Below are 16299 nucleotides of genomic sequence, written 5' to 3' on the forward strand. Positions count from 1 at the left end.
GAGAGAGGGGAGATTTAGTGAGAGAATTCCAGAGTTCAGGCCATTGTCTCCCACACCATCACCAACCTTATCAGCTCTGGGGATCTCTCATCCACTGCCACCAACCTCATAGTTCCCACACCCCGCACTTCCCGTTTCTACTTCCTACTCAAGATCCACAAACCTGCCTGTCCAGGTAGACCCATTGTCTCAGCTTGCTCCTGCCCCACCGAACTCATTTCTGCATACCTTAACACTGTTTTATCCCCCCTTTTTCAATCCCTTCCCACCTATGTTCGTGACACTTCTCATACTCTGGATTTTTTCAATGATTTTAATTTCCCTGGCCCCCACCGCCTTATTTTCACCATGGATGTCCGGTCCCTATATGCCCCCATCCCCCACCAGGAAGGTCTCAAAACTCTCCGCTTCTTTTTGGATTCCAGACCTAACTAATTCCCCTCTACCACCACTCTCCTCCATCTAGCAGAATTAGTCCTTACTTTTAATAATTTCTCCTTTGGCTCCTTCCACTTCCTCCAAACCAAAGTGTAGCCATAGGCACCCATATGGGTCCCAGTTATGCCTGCCTTTTTGTTGGCTTTGTGGAGCAGTCCATGTTCCAAGCCTTTACAGGTATCCGTCCCCCTCTTTTCCTTCGCTACATCGACGACTGCATTGGCGCTGCCTCCTGCACGCATGCTGAGCTCGTTGACTTCATTAACTTTGCCTCCAACTTTCACCCTGCCCTCAAATTTGCTTGGTCCATTTCCAACACCTCCCTCCCCTTTCTTAATCTTTCTGTCTCCATCTCTGGAGACAGCTTATCTATTGATATCTACTATAAGCCTACAGACTCTCACAGCTACCTAGACTATTCCTCTTCCCACCCTGTCTCTTGCAAAAATGCCATCCCCTTCTCACAATTCCTCCGTCTCTGCCGCATGTGCTCTCAGGATGAGGCTTCTCATTCCAGGACGAAGGAGATGTCTTCCTTTTTTAAACAAATGGGCTTCCCTTCCTCCACCATCCACTCTGCTCTCAAACGCATCTCTCCCATTTCACGCACATCTGCTCTCACCCCATCCACCCACCACCCCCCTCGGGATAGGGGGGTCCTCACCTACCACCCCACCAGCCTCCAGGTCCAATGTATAATTCTCCGTAACTTCCGCCACCTCCAACGGGATCCCACTACCAAGCACATCTTTCCCTCCCCCCCCCCCTGCTTTCCACAGGGATCGCTCCCTACACAACTCCCTTGTCCATTCGTCCCCCCCATCCCTTCCCACCGATCTCCCTCCTGGCACTTGTAAGCGGAGCAAGTGCTACACCTGCCCTTTCACTTCCTCCCTCACCACCATTCAGGGCCCCAGACAGTCCTTCCAGGTGAGGCGACACTTCACCTGTGAGAAGGCTGGTGTGGTATACTGCGTCCGGTGCTCCTGGTGCGGCCTTTTATATATTGGTGAGACCTGATGCAGACTGGGAGACCGTTTCGCTGAACACCTACACTCTGTCCGCCAGAGAAAGCAGGATCTCCCAGTGGCCACACATTTTAATTCCACATCCCATTCCCATTCTGATATGTCTATCCATGGCCTCCTCTACTGTCAAGATGAAGCCACACTCAGGTTGGAGGAACAACACCTTGTAGTCCGTCTGGGTAGCCTCCAACCTGATGGCATGAACATTGATTTCTCTCACTTCCGTTAATGCCCCACCCCTTACTCATTTATTTGTTTGTTTGTTTGTTTATTTATTTATTTCCTTCCTTTTTTTTTTCTCTTTTCTCTCTCTGCCCCTCTCACAATCACTCTTTGCCTGTTCTCCATCTCCCTCTGGTGCCCCCTCCCCCTTTCTCCCTAAGCCTCCTGTCCCATGATTCTTCCCCTTCTCCAGCCTTGTATCCCTTTTGCCAATCAACTTCCCAGCTCTTAGCTTCATCCCTCCCCCTCCTGTCTTCTATCATTTCAGGTCTCTCCCTCCCCCCCCACTTTCAAATCTCTTACTATCTCTTCTTTCGGTTAGTCCTGACGAAGGGTCTCGACCTGAAACGTCGACAGTGCTTCTCCTTATAGATGCTGCCTGGCCTGCTGCGTTCCACCAGCATTTCGTATGTGTTCCAGAGTTTAGGGCTCAGATAGACAAAGGCACATTAATAGTGGGATGATAAAAAGATATTTTGATTTGCATCTGCACAGTTGAACTTAGCGGCTTTGTTACTGTGTATTTAAACGTTTTAAGACATTTACAGAACACCGTGTTTTATATCCTCCAATCATAAGTGCATGACTCCTCCCCTCCTTCAGAGTTCCTTTGCCCCTGTGCCATCAGTACTAAACCATTCCTTCTTGGTTTGCTTCTTACTCCTATTGTTGGAGCTTCCCTCAGGACTCTCAGCTTAAGTTAAAGGAGAACCTCTGCACACTTCCAATGAAAGCCCTGATGCCTAGAACAAAGACAATGCCCCACTCTTTACAAGAAATTCAGTACCCACTTCACAGGAAGCATGCGATTGCATTGAAATGGGTGCAGGTGAGATTTATAAGGACATTGCCAAGCATTGAAAAGTTTTAACTATGAGGAAAGATTGTGTTAATTAGGACTGAGGGGAATCTTTATTGAGGGATATACAATTATTAGGGAACAAAGTAGAGTAAATACAAGGAATGTTTTCCTTTAATAGAGAGTTAAAAATCAAAGGAGCATAGATTTAAAGTAATAGAAAGATGAATTAGAAGGAAAATGAGCATTACTTTCAGGGTTGGAGCTCACTGCCTGCAAGACTCAGAGAGGTAGAAACCCCTGATACATTTAATCAGTACTGGGATGGGAGCTGTGAACTGTGTGGGATTAGGTTGAATGATTCTTTTTCAACCAACATGGATATGATGTGCCAAATAGCCTCCTGTGCCATAATTTTTCTACGATTTGCGGTCCCCAAACAGACCTTAAAACTTTGCATCACTATGTAAAAACACGGCATAAAGCCAAGAGCGGAACAGCAGGGAGTTAAACAGGAATCTTTGCATCGGCCTGTTCAAAAGTGTCAAGCTCACAAGCCAGAGTTAGAGCAATTAAGACAGGAAACGGGTGAACTTTTCAGACTTGTCTAACAACAGAGTGACTAATTCTGGAAGTACAGCTGAAACCCAAACAAGCTCCAGCATTCACATCAGGCCCAAGTGATGATATTATTTAGTAGTTGTCCTTCAGAGTCATTGAACTTTGAGATGTTAGCAGGCTGCAAAATCTGTAATTAGATTTTTTTGTGTGTAAACACGTGGTAAATTTGAACTCAACTCTTAAGGAGTGTGGAAAAGAAAGTGCATTACCATGGTGATCTCTAATTCAAGTCATTCACGTACTTCCATTAATAGATCTATGTAGGGCTTTTCACAACATCGTACGGCCCATAGTGTTTTGCAGCCATTAAAGTAGTCTTGAAGTGTAGTCAATTATAATGTAGGAAAATCACAGCAACCAATTTGCACACAGCAAGCTCCCACAAACAGCAGAGACAAGATAATTGATTTCAGTGATGTTGAGTGTGAGGAAAGCAGTGGCCTGAGGACATGGGGGCGACATCTCATGCTTTTCTTTGAAATAGCTTTGTGGCATGTTTTACACTCAAACAGATGTCCAGACAGGATAATCTTCAAGAAATCGCAAAATCACCAGTTCATTCAGACGGTCCAAAAGTACACCACTTAGAAGGAAATTACAGGCTGCAAATTGTAATGAACACAGGTCAAAAGAAGTATATCTTGTTGAGTATCGAGTAGTTTTGTGAGCTGCCTTCAAAACATCTCTGTAGGTCGCCAGCGCCATCTTATCAAACATCGTACTGATTGTCCCTGCAGATCATTTATCCAGTTTGTCTATGGACCTGACCCTGCACTGGTTCAAGTAGTGACTACTCCATTTGTTGGATGTCAGGTGGGCGGCTTTTGCAGATTTTGCCCCTGGTGTAGTCAGGCCTTCTTCATGCCTGCAGGAAGCAGCACAGTCCAAGCAGCACAGCCAGACCAAAAACAACTCAGAGATTTCTGTTTACTCAGCCTATATCCGGAACAGTTTGTTCCCCATGTGTTTTCTCCAGTTTATCCTGCCTCTTTGCAGACGTTGAACTCCCCACTCCCACCATGCTGCAGCCCCAGCTTCAAACCTTCTCCCCTGACACTCCTGCTAAAGTGAATGTTTCTGTGCAAATTGTGATTGAATTTCATCAAAATTCACCAGTAACACATTTTCAGATTTTTGTTACAGGTCCTTCATGTGTGTAGTATGTAGAAGCACAGAGGCCACTGGACTTGCATAGTGGATTTCAAAGACTGAAACACATATTTCATCATGACTTGTCAAATTCCTACGCCACAGAGTGTAATGAGCAGCGTCATCTTTGAATATCAATATAGGCCTAAACTGAAAGGTCGGTGGTACCTCCCCAGTGCCTTGAGATGCCTGCTGTAGGTAGTCCAGCTCTCAAAGGGAATAGGCCATGTTAAAATAAAAGTAGGTACCAAGCCTTCATTACTATTGACTGATGCACCCTTTGGTTGCCCCCATCTCAGTGGAGCACAATGCTTGGTTGGGTTTCTGTGAGCAAAGCAGTAAAGAATTGGAAGAGCAGTCAAGTCATTTTGATGTCAATCATTTTGTACATAGCACAATCTGGCAAGGAATCAGTAGGGAGGGACCACATTTTAATGGAATTGACAGAGGGTGTGATGTTGATCTATAAAGGAACTCGACACTTCTTCAGTTAGAACAATTGTGCTAGAACAACACAGGAGACTGCAGATGCTGTATTCTGGAGGAACTCAGCAGCCAGGCAGCACCTAGAAAGGCAGAAAGATGGTTGATGTTTTGCATTGAGATCTATACTAGGTCCTTGGCTAATAGGAAACGACCCCAAAGACCACGCACATCTCTTAATTCTGCAGTGAGGATTCTGCCATGACTTGTAAGAGGTTTTGAAGTTTGCCACAGTGATCCCCACAGAACCAGTGTGATAACATCTGACAGCAAAGACAGAGCAAGCTGGAGTTCTTAATTATCAAAAAGACAAAGGCTGACCCAATGGAAGCCGTTAAGATTATGAAGAAGTTTGATAGGGTAGAAGTTGAGAAACTCTTCTACTCCAGATCTAAGCAAGGATTATGGTTGCATTGAACTACTGCTGCTAAGTTAACAAGTTTCATGTCACTTGCCGATGATAATAAACCTGATTCTGAATACAAGATGGTTACTAAAGAATTCAGGAAAAACTTTTTTACACAGACAGAAATGTGTGATTCGCTGTCACAGACAGTGACTGAGACAAGTAACTTGAACAATTTTGGGAGAAACTGTAGAGTTTCATGAGAGTGTAAGGTACAGAATGATATGGTCGTGGGGTGAGAGGAAGAAGCTAGAATGAATCTGTTAGGCTGATTGGCCTCTATGCTGCTAATGTTCCAGGTTTATTTGTGTTTGGCCATGGAACATCAACTCTTCTCCTACCTGGGAGCAGGGAAAGATCCACAGATCACAAGTAAATCAGAGTGCTGGCAATGCTTGGCTACTGGGCATGCAGTTTGGGCGTTGGTAGATTGTTGTCTGTTTCCTTCTCTCTGGAGGCTAGCCCTGTCTCTAACCTTTCCCTTTTCTCTTTGCTTGTTATGCTTATCTTTAAAACATAATGTTGACTGTATCAGACCATGAGAGGCTAGAGCTCAGTGTATTTCTATTTAATTACAGGATGCCACCCATTCCTGAAGATTTATCAGTCAATGCAACTTGTCTACACTTCAGGCATCTAGTAAGTGACTTATTGCTGTGTGTTTATGTAGACTACAAACAGGAAATGCTCAAAGAAATGTTTCACATGGAATGAAAAAACATTCACTCAAGCTCCTTTTCATACAAAAACTATGCACAGTTGTTTTATGTGGTTTTTTTTTAGTATCTGAACTCTACCACAATTCCTCAACCAGAACAGACATTGCAACTGATTGTGTGTATGTTTTATAGCGTGCAAATGCTTTCTGTCTTCATGTCAGGCTTAAGTACACGTAATATCACATCAGCTATGGAGTTTGGTGGCACTGGACCTTCATGCATTAAGCAGCACTGGTGCCAAGTTGTGTGTGTGAGAGAGAGAGAGAGAGAGAGAGAGATTTTCAGTCAAATGCAGCTTTATAAATCCATGTGTCACATTCCATTTCCCACAGCAGTGTCCAAGCACCTGGTTGTAAAAAGTTGTGCATCTCTATCGAGCCTGCCTTACTGCTGAAGGGAGACATTATGGTGAGTTGGAACATTCATTGTTATTAATAGCACTACTTTAGTTGTTAATGTATTAATTCATTAATATTCATTAATTGTTGTTTTAATTAATTAGTTAATTTTATACTCCATTAAATACTGTTATACACATTCCACTACTTGATGCACGAGAGATGGTCATTGCTTTTATACTCCATTAACTGTTATTAAACACACTCCATTTATCATCATTGTAGACTTAAGTGATCATTTGAAGCATAGTGATGTAATCATAAATAAACACACTCCTTTAAACATTATTGTACACTTCATTAATTGTTATTCTACAAGCTATTAATCCTGAATGTACAGATGCTCTTAATTATCATTTAATCATTATAATTTATTTTAATTGCAATGCTTAATGCCCCCATCAGTTTTTTAATACTGATGTTCTTAATCATTCTGGCAAACATCTTAAGCTTTCTGATATGTGTGTAAGGTAAAATAGTGCTCCGGGATTGCAAACCTTGACACATCAATCTCAGATGCACTGCAAAATTTCTTGGCCCTGAGCTTTTGAAGATATGCCGAGCTTTGGATGCTAATCTGTTTTGCTAATTCCTTTGCGGTTGGGACTCTGGAAAAATGGTTTGGCAGAACTTGCTGGGCAATGGTACTGGTTATTGAGAGTGACAAACATTGACTGCTGTCTGTACGGTAGGCAGAAGCGAAGTTGCAAACACACGTCTTAGCGGGTACTACGCTCCTTCTGAGTCAGAGGTTGTGGATTTTTGTCCAACTCCAGAGCTCTGAGTAGTAAAATGCAGGCCTTGTGGCACTAAGCAAACACTGTACTGTGTATGTCGGTGGTTTTTGGAAGAGTCAGTAATCAAAGGTCCCATCTGCCAGATATAAAACGTTCCATGGCCATGAATGTGAAGAACTCTTCCTGCTACTCCATGCCAACATTTATCCCTCAGCAACCATCATTAAAATAGCTCCTCTGGTCATTATCACATTGCTGTTTGAGGGAGCTTGCTGTGCACAAATCGGTACTGCTTTACCTACTCTGCAACTGCATCTAGATTTCAAAACTATTCAATTCTTGGTAAAACATTCCAGGACATCCTAAGAGATTATATGAAATTACAAGTCTGTTCTTTTAGGTTCAAAAGATCAGTTTCCTTGGCTTTCAAGAATTTTAAGGACAACAGCAGGACTAGAAGAACAGAGCATGAAATGTACAGCAGGAATTTTCAGTCACATTTGATAACCACCACATCTTCAAGAGACACTAATCTCTGGTGTATGTCTCCTCGACTCTCTCCTCCAAACTAACTTTTCACCAGCTCCTTTGCCCTCCAAGGTGCAGAGCACCTATCTGCCAGATAGGGATGTACCCATGTTGCATTTTTTCATACAGTACATTTGTTTTGTCAAACAGTCTGATGTTTTCACTTTCTTGGGCCTATTTCTCACAGTGTAGTCTCCTTTATTACACTTGGTTTCAGCTGGTATTTACAATGTCTTGCACAACATGGAGATGATGAGTAATCTTTTGTGAGTTTGGCTGACTATACAACTGCACATGGAAACATGAGTGAGGTGCAATAAAAGTAGGTGCACAGACACCCGAGGATTTCTGTCTAATCTGCTAAAGGCTTGGCTCCACAGGTTCACCCAACACAGCGCCACAGGGGTGTGCCTTCTTGCAGAGCCCCAAACAATTTTGGAAGCCCACATTCTATGAGTAGGAGTTAACACCAGTGATGGGACTGCAATTAGACTGAGGTATTTCAAGCCACTCTAGAGCCATCATCATCTTGATGTGGCCTGCAGTGTGATCATGGAAGGGGTGAGCCAACGGGGAGGTGCAAAGCAGAGTGTTAACATCACCAGAAAAGGCCTTGGTTGGACAAGGGACAGAAATGCTGCAAAGATTCTCATGCTTACCTGAAGTGTTACCCGTAGAGACAACATAACTCTGTGTGTCAACTCCAGAAGGTCAAAGGTTTGTAAAGTTAAACACTGTATGGTGTAGGCCTCCGTTAGTCTTGATAGACCATGGATTTGCACCTTGGAAAGTTTCCAGGGCACAAGCCTGGGCAAGGTTATTTGTTATGGAAGACCAGCAGTTGCCCAAGCTGCAAGTCTCTCCTCTCCACGCCACTGATGTTGTCCAAGGGAAGGGCATTAGGACCCATACAGCTTGGCACCAGTGTTGTCATAGAGCAATGCGTGGTTAAGTGCCTTACTCAAGGACACACACACAGCCTCAGCTAAGGCTTCAACTAGCGACCTTCAGATCACTAGACGAACACCTTAACCACTTGGCTGCGCGCCAACACAAAGTTAAACAATAAGGTTATATTAACTGACATGGCAGCTAAGCAAAGCTTGTAGCTCTGAGTCCAAAGGTCATGGATTCAAGTCCCACACCAAAGACTTGGACACAAAATTCAGGCTGTTAGTTGGGTTCAGAACTGAGCACTGTCACAGTGGCTGTCTCTTAGATGAGACTAGACAACCGGGTGACCCATTGGGGCACCCTTTGAGAGAAAGATAGTGCAGTCTGATGGGATGTGCTTTGGAAATTAAAGAAGAAAAACTCAGTTTATTAAAGAAGAAAGATGCTTAGCAAGCCAAATATAGCTCCTCCTCGTTTAATGAAGGACACTTTTGATGACAACATTTCTGGTTGATCTGCAACCCTTCAAAAATACTCTAACGTTTTCATTTCTTTTTCCCCTGCTTAAAGCCACATACAGCTGACCATGCTGGAATACCGGTTTCTCCAGATAAATCAACACATTCTCCATGGTTTGGCCTTGCACATTATGTATAGTCATAGCAAAGCATAACTGTATTGGGAACTGGCTCTGCTGAAGAGGGACATCTTCCCCTTCTGATAAATTGAGAGTAATTCTTGGGATTGTGACAGTGTCATTATTGAACGCACCAATGTTTATCTTTGCTACGATGAGATTGTCGTGCAGTTCTTCCACCATCATTCGCATTCCATTGTAAAGCCTTGGTGGATCCAAGTTCCTCATTGAAGTGATGGAATATCCCCTCTTCAATTTCAGTTTTTGTGGTGGCAATACAGAGAGTTCGACCCAATCAAGGAATTCTGTTGGAAAATGAGTGGTGTTAGCTCCTTCACTTACGGCATTGAAGGAACAGTATTCTTTCATGATTCCAGGGAAGCGTCTAATGCATGTGAAGTTTATTTTTCGCATCATTTCATTGAGAGGAACCAAGGTAGAGTTCCTCGAGAACAGTTCCGCAGGATTGTTGAATGTCGGGTAGATGAAATCAATCATTCTTCCATAGTTTTTGCTGGCAGAATCATATCTTCAGGTAATCCGATTTCATCGTTTTCATTTTTCTCAATCTTGTCTTCTCCAACATCTAATAAGAACTCAGAATATCATCCTTCTTCCCTCACTCAATCGCATGTTTCTCTTCAATTGAAACTCGATGAAGCTTCTCCATAAGTAGGACTTTTTCATGTATGAATTCTCCACATCAGCATAATTTCCGCATTTCACAACTGCTAGAAGCTGACGGAAATCGCCACAGCAAATGGTTAAAGTACCCCAGAAGGCCTCATTCTTGTCACATACATCACCAAGAGTCCGGTCCACGGCTTTGAAGCTCTCCCTCCTAATCATAAGGCACTCATTCCAGACAATAAGCCTTGCATTTTGGAATAAATTTGCAGTATTGGTGTTTTTATCAATGTTACAAAGGGCATCTTTATTGACTTTGAGGGGTATTTTGAATCTTGAATGCGCTGTCCTACCACCAGGCATCAATGTTGCTGCAATACCTGATGATGCTACAGCAATAGCAACACCTCCATCTCCCCTAACTTTAGCAAGGATCAAGTTGATGATAAATGTCTTGCCTGTTCCTCCTGGTTCATCAATGAAAATCATTGAAGAGAGATTCCAAGCAGTCACACACATATTCATATACTTCTCTTTGTTCATTATTCAATAGGCACTCTTTGCCACATATTCTCAAGTTGATCTTTCCTTTTCTCCTCTGTCTCTTCCTCTCTCCTCCTTCTCTGCCTGTTTTTGTCATTCTGGAGACGTGCAGCCCTTTCATCCTTCATCTCTTCTACCATTTGTTCTTTCTCTCTGATCCTGGAGTCGTGCGGCCCTGGCCTCATCCGATTCTTGTTCTCTTCTCCTCCTGCGCCAGTTGTTGTCAGTTTAGAGACGTGCATGCCTCTCCTCCTCTGTCTCTTCTTCTCTCATCTTTTTTGTCCTGACTCTTTGATCCTGGAGTCGTGTGGCCCTGGCCTAATCAGATTCTTGTTCTCTCCCTCTCCTTGCCACTTCCCGACGACGTTTGGCGTCATCTCTTGACCATAATGTCCCCCTTCTCTTTCCACGCAGCATAATTAGGCTGATCATATATTTTTTTAGCCTAATGCTGGATAGAAGATACGAAGGAGTAACACCAAAGTCTCCAGGATGCTAATTTTTCTGGATGATGTGGTTGGTGCTCTCCTAAGTGGACATGATAGCCCTGCCCTTTTGCTGCAGTTGGTGTCGCTGCTGAGGCTGGCCGTGTGCATGCATCGTGGTGTCGCGTCACAGTTTCCACTAAAGCTGGAATCGTCTTGGGTTGTAGAAAGGGGGGCCTGTTGATTGACGAGTGAGCAATTTTATACGAATATATAACCCTGAACTTTGCATGCATTCTGTAAGTTAGCGCATTTTAAGTTGATTTAGCCAAAAAAAGTGCCGCTGTAATACACCTTTTGGGCTAATTGGTGGTCACAAACAGACAAACAGAGCATGAGAATTTTAGTAGTATATAGATAGATGGCAAACCAAGTCTGCATCTGCTCTGTGAGGGCTCTCTTTCAAAGTAGAGGTGAGGAGTTCTTCCTGGCCAATATTTATCAGTGAATCAGGTTATTAGTCATTATCATATTGCTGTTGGTGGGAGCTTGTTGTGTGCACATTAGCTGCAGCATTTCCAATATCATAACAGTGACTGTTTCTGAGGTACTTGACTGGGCATAAGGCACTCTGGGACATCACAAGACTGTAGAAGTTGCTGGAGAAACACATCTGTTTTTCTGCATTACAGTGGATTACTTGTGGAAGAGTTACCCATGTTTATGGCAGTCTTGATGCTTGCATTTTCAGAAGTGTAATCAGCCCTGGGAGATGCCTCTCAAGAGACCCGGGACTCCAAAGCCTCTTACAAAAAACATCCAAAATGCAGAGGAGATTCTAGGGTATTTAGTATCTCCCTACCCCCGGTACAGTCAAAAAGTCTTCTATGCAACTAAAATACAGTTAGTGAAAGAACAACAGGCAATGTGATGCTTGGTCTGTCACCACCCATAGGGCGCACTTATTTCCGAGTTAGTTTATTTCATGTTCGATGAACCTCATGAGCTCTCCTTTAATAGCGATTACCACTCTCACTTCACCTTTCCCTCATTACAAGCGACCTCCAAGCAGAAGGAATTCAGATGACTGCATTGATATATTTGTTGACCCTTTGGGTGAAGACTCTGACTCAACCTGCCCTATATCCTCTTAGCACCTCCCATCCCACAATATCAAAGGGAGTGATACTGCTGTCGTGTTTCTGTAGTGCCATTGTGAATAAATTGCACTCCATTCTGTCAACTCTAAAACATTTCTGTTAGCAGAGCATTGCAACTCGAGAAGTGCTGCTACAACACTGGATCGGTACACTTGCTAACTAAGTAAGGTCCTAGTTAACCAGTGTGCATGTGCATTTCATGGCCAGCACTTATTCAACTTGGAGGGCCTCACACAGTGATATCTAGCCATAGAGCTTGTCAGTAGAAGTGGGCTGAAAGTATGAGCCAATACACAGCCCTTTCCTGCCACTTTTAAATCTGGAGCATGTATAATCCACTGCAGCACAAACACCATTTTACCCATGCAGCCTCTGGGTGAATGGTAAACTTCTGGGTTCTGTGATATTGATAAAAATCTAAGCCAAATTCTAACTAAAGCCAAAAATGCTTTGAATTCTAACTGGTTCAGTTGATCTACTAAATTCAGTTGTACTTGCCTTCTAATCTCAGATTTGTTGTCCCCTCCCACTTCTTTGCCCTTTCTGTGATATCTTAGTCCCAGCAGTTCTGCCTTTCAAGCCTTTCTGCATGAACTCCATCTGTAAATACTGCCCCTATCTCACACAACCACGCATATTAATTGCTGTGAACAGCACATTTTATATTCTTTGCAACAAGAGGAACAGTTTAAATATCCGAGAATATGGAGCTCAGGATTTAGGGAAGCTGGGCACCCACTACCCTTTGGTTCATTGTTCACATTTTGCATCCTATGACTCACAGTGCTCAGACAAATAGCAGTGTGACAGCTCAGTACAGCCTGAAGAGTCTGGTAACTCCAAAACATCTCTTCCTTCAGTGGGGAAAGTCATCTCTGCTTGTCTTTCCTCTTATCTTTGGTACAGAAGATTTCAACTGAGGAGTGTTAACAAGAATTAATAAAACTGGAGGATGGGTACTCAGTTCTGATGTGTGTTGCCCAATTTGCATATCATCTCAATAGATGGCAGCACAGGTTTGGAGGATTGTGGGCATCACCAAGAATTGGAGGATCATAGGCATCCCTAGGTATTGGAGTTTTGTGACCATCACTGTGGACTTGGAAGACCATGGACCACAACAAGGATTGGAGAACTACGGGCATCCCTGGGTTCTGGAGGATTGTTAACACACTGTGGATTGGAGGATTGTGTTAGCATTACCAGTGATTGTGAGCATCACCAATGTGTGACAACTGTGTGAGCATCATTACAGATTGGAAGTTTGTCACCATCACTAATGATTAGAGGATTGTGAGCATCACCAGAGATTGCGAACAGTGCAAATCCTCTGTGCCGACCTTTGCATATAAATGCCCCCCTATCATGATGTCCCCACAGAGTGCCCAGTACTTCACTGAGAACAAGATCTTGAACTGCATATGTGAATGGAGCCCTCCAAATGCTTGTGAGGTTTGATCCCAGTACTGTAAATCTGCAGTTCAGAGGTCAGCTGAAATGTAGCCGAGACCCCTACTCCCTCAACCTGGCCATTTTGCAATTGTAAATATTGGTGATGTCCAGTGAGTGGCTCGGTCTTAGACATGTTCTTCCATCTTACCTTTACAGGTGAAGTGTTACCATAAGCAATACAAAAACCCGGAACGGGACGTTGTTTTTCGAGTACAGTTCCATACTTGCGCTATCCATGGCTCACAGCTCTGGTTTGGAAAGGATGAACTGGATGATGCTTATGGAGGTCAGTGGGAATTTTTGGGAACAGCAGTATCCCTGTCTGCATGGATCATGCAGCAAACATGAAATGCTCTCCGTTCAACATTCCCATGTATGGTCCACATTCACTAAAGAGCAAGTTATTTTAGGTGGTGGGGTGGGTGAGGGAAATAAATAAAAGCAAGTTATGCACCCTACTTCAGGATACTTGCTTCCACCTTTTTGAATACTGTGTCTTTTTTCCATCTTCTGCTGCATTCCCATCCTAAAAAGATCACCAAGCCTTGCTCCCAGGATGTAGTATTTAAGAGCAATGATCAAGCCTCTTCCAGACCCAATGCTGGGAGATGATTTTGCAGAGTTGTCCATGACCCCAGGCAAAACAATCTGTATTGGATATCTTTTATGGTTAATAGATGGAAAGACCAGGGAACACAGATTGATAGTGATGGACAGAGAGATGTGAGCAGAATATTTTAAATAAAAAATGTGTATCTGGCACAGATATTCCGTCAAAGGTGAGGGGGGTGATGATGGTGTTGGAAACAGAGTCACTCTGTGCTTTAAAAATGGTATTAGATTGACACTTGTGAGAGAAGGATTTGCAGGGCTGTGGGTAATGGGCAGAGCACCTGCTTTGAATAGATTGTTTTACAGGATGCCTGCAGATGGACCAAATGTCCAAGTTTTGTGCTATGTTGATTCTGTTAAGCTCTGGTGAGCAAGCCCCTTGGGCCCAGGAGCTGCACTATTCCAAACAGTCTAACTAGCTCTCCCACTAATACCTGCTGTGTTTATTAACAATACAATGAGCACTGCTGTGCAGAGTAATTCCTTATACATGAAGCATTTTGACACACTTTAGGTCTGCAGGCTGTCTTGTCATGTTTTTACAAGGGGAATGCTGTGTTGTCCGAGATGCCACTTGGAGTATCAGATCTTTAAACAATCTTCTGACTATCTCTTCTCTCAGAGGCTGATTAATATCCCATGGTTTTTATTCAAAGAAGAATGAGGCATTCTCCAAGTGTTTTGGCCAACATTCCTCTCCCAACCCACACCACCAAAAACAAATCCGTCTCATTGCTATGGGGCTCTTGCTGTGCGCAGAAGGCCGCTGCATTTAATTGCTACTGCGTTTCAAAGTAACTCAGCACATAAGGCGCTAAAAGTTGTGACACTGCGCTATATAAATGCAAGCTATCTCAAAATGGTATCTTTACTCTTTAGTGATTGGGATTGAGGCCCTGAACATGAGTCTTGGTGGCATCCTTACACCAATCTGGTAACATTTCAGCACAGCAGTGTGTGATACTCCTGCGGATCTCTATTTTTTTTCCTGAATGTGTTAAGAGCTTAAATGTTGGAACATCACATAATAGAAATTTGTTTTGGAGCCTGGTTAAAAAAGGATGGCATTGTTTCAGTCCCCCCTGTTATACAGAATGCCCAATGTTTAATGCATTTGGGGGAATTAAGTATGAGCTCATGTGTATCACTGGGGAGAGGGGAACTAAGGCATTTTTTTTTTACCTTTCCCAGGTTTACTGACCTGCATTAATGTAATGGGGCTCTGACTGCTGCAGAATGTAGTCCCTTCAGCCTTGGAACAGAAATTCAACTTTGCTAGCTGGCAATAACCACCATTCTGGAAGGGTTATGGCTGGTCACATTCAGCTTACAACACATTTGGTTCCTATGAAGTCAACAGATTCAAATTTGCAGAGGTGACTACAACCTGCAGTTGAGGTTCTTGTGCCCATGTTGAATTTCTCCCCTTACAGTCTGAACCTCTGACCACCAGATATGCAAATTAAATATTTGGTGAGAAGCATTCACTGTGCAAGAAAGCACAAGATGCAGGAGTCAGTCAGCATTGGTTTATAGTGAGGGCCCTGCACACTAGAAACACGTGAAAGTTTCATTGGCTGAAGGATGCCGTGATTCATAACTGGTACTGACTGTTGATCTGCTCTCTTCCTAGATGACAGGTTTCCACGAGATGCTATGGTGGAGTTCATTTTCTCTTCTGGTCCAGAGAAAATCAAAGGTAAGAAACTGAGTAACATTGACAACTTTGAGATGAGATGAAGATATTGCAAATAAAAAGTTAAGAATCTGTACACACTGGAAAAGTAACAAAAAGTAATTGCACTGAAGGTCTGTCAGCATCTGGGCAGAGAAAAAATGACTAATGCATGAGACGGAAACCTCGGTCAGAACTCAGTTAGAGACTGGGCCACTGACAAATCTCTTCACTAACAATGAGTATTTCTCACTAACAAATAGCAGCTGGAACTGGGTAAGTAGTTTGATGTAATTTTGTGAATGTTGATCTCTATTATCAGAGAACTACCAACTTCTAACAGACACTTATTGTACAAAGTAACATTTAATTATTGACAGAGCTTTCTTGCACACAATAAGGTCTGACTTAATATAAATCTATTTGCAATAATTAGATCTAACTGTTCTGATGAAATATCATTGATCTGAAACATTAATTCAGTTTCTCTCGCTACAGATACTGCCCAACCTGTGTCATTTTCTATTCTTATTTCAGATCATTGTTAGTATTTGGATCTTATTGTGTGAAATAGATCTGTTGATCGTTAGATCTTTTTGTGCATAAATTTGATTCTGCTTGCAGTTGGAGCCAATTGTATGCAATTAGATCTCTGTTCATGCATATTATGTCCAAGATCTCTGTAGTTAGATCCAGTTCTGGGTAAGGAGATATCTGTCAGCTAACATAGTTAACAAGGAAATAAT

The 16299-nt window shown here is 43.0% G+C and overlaps 1 protein-coding gene across 5 annotated transcripts in view; it reads left to right on the forward strand.

The window, feature by feature from the left end:
• The window catches only part of LOC140741135 (tensin-2-like), a 255607-nt gene that overhangs the window by 190410 nt on the left and 48898 nt on the right, over window positions 1–16299 (forward strand). For all 5 annotated transcript variants that reach the window (XM_073070944.1, XM_073070945.1, XM_073070947.1 and 2 more), the window contains exons 13-16: window positions 5725–5785; window positions 6198–6273; window positions 13423–13552; window positions 15512–15577. In XM_073070944.1, coding sequence (XP_072927045.1) covers window positions 5725–5785; window positions 6198–6273; window positions 13423–13552; window positions 15512–15577 — 333 coding nt within the window. The remainder of the gene's footprint in view (window positions 1–5724; window positions 5786–6197; window positions 6274–13422; window positions 13553–15511; window positions 15578–16299) is intronic.

Source organism: Hemitrygon akajei, chromosome 18 (genome assembly GCF_048418815.1).
Source record: "Hemitrygon akajei chromosome 18, sHemAka1.3, whole genome shotgun sequence".
NCBI lineage: Eukaryota > Metazoa > Chordata > Chondrichthyes > Myliobatiformes > Dasyatidae > Hemitrygon > Hemitrygon akajei.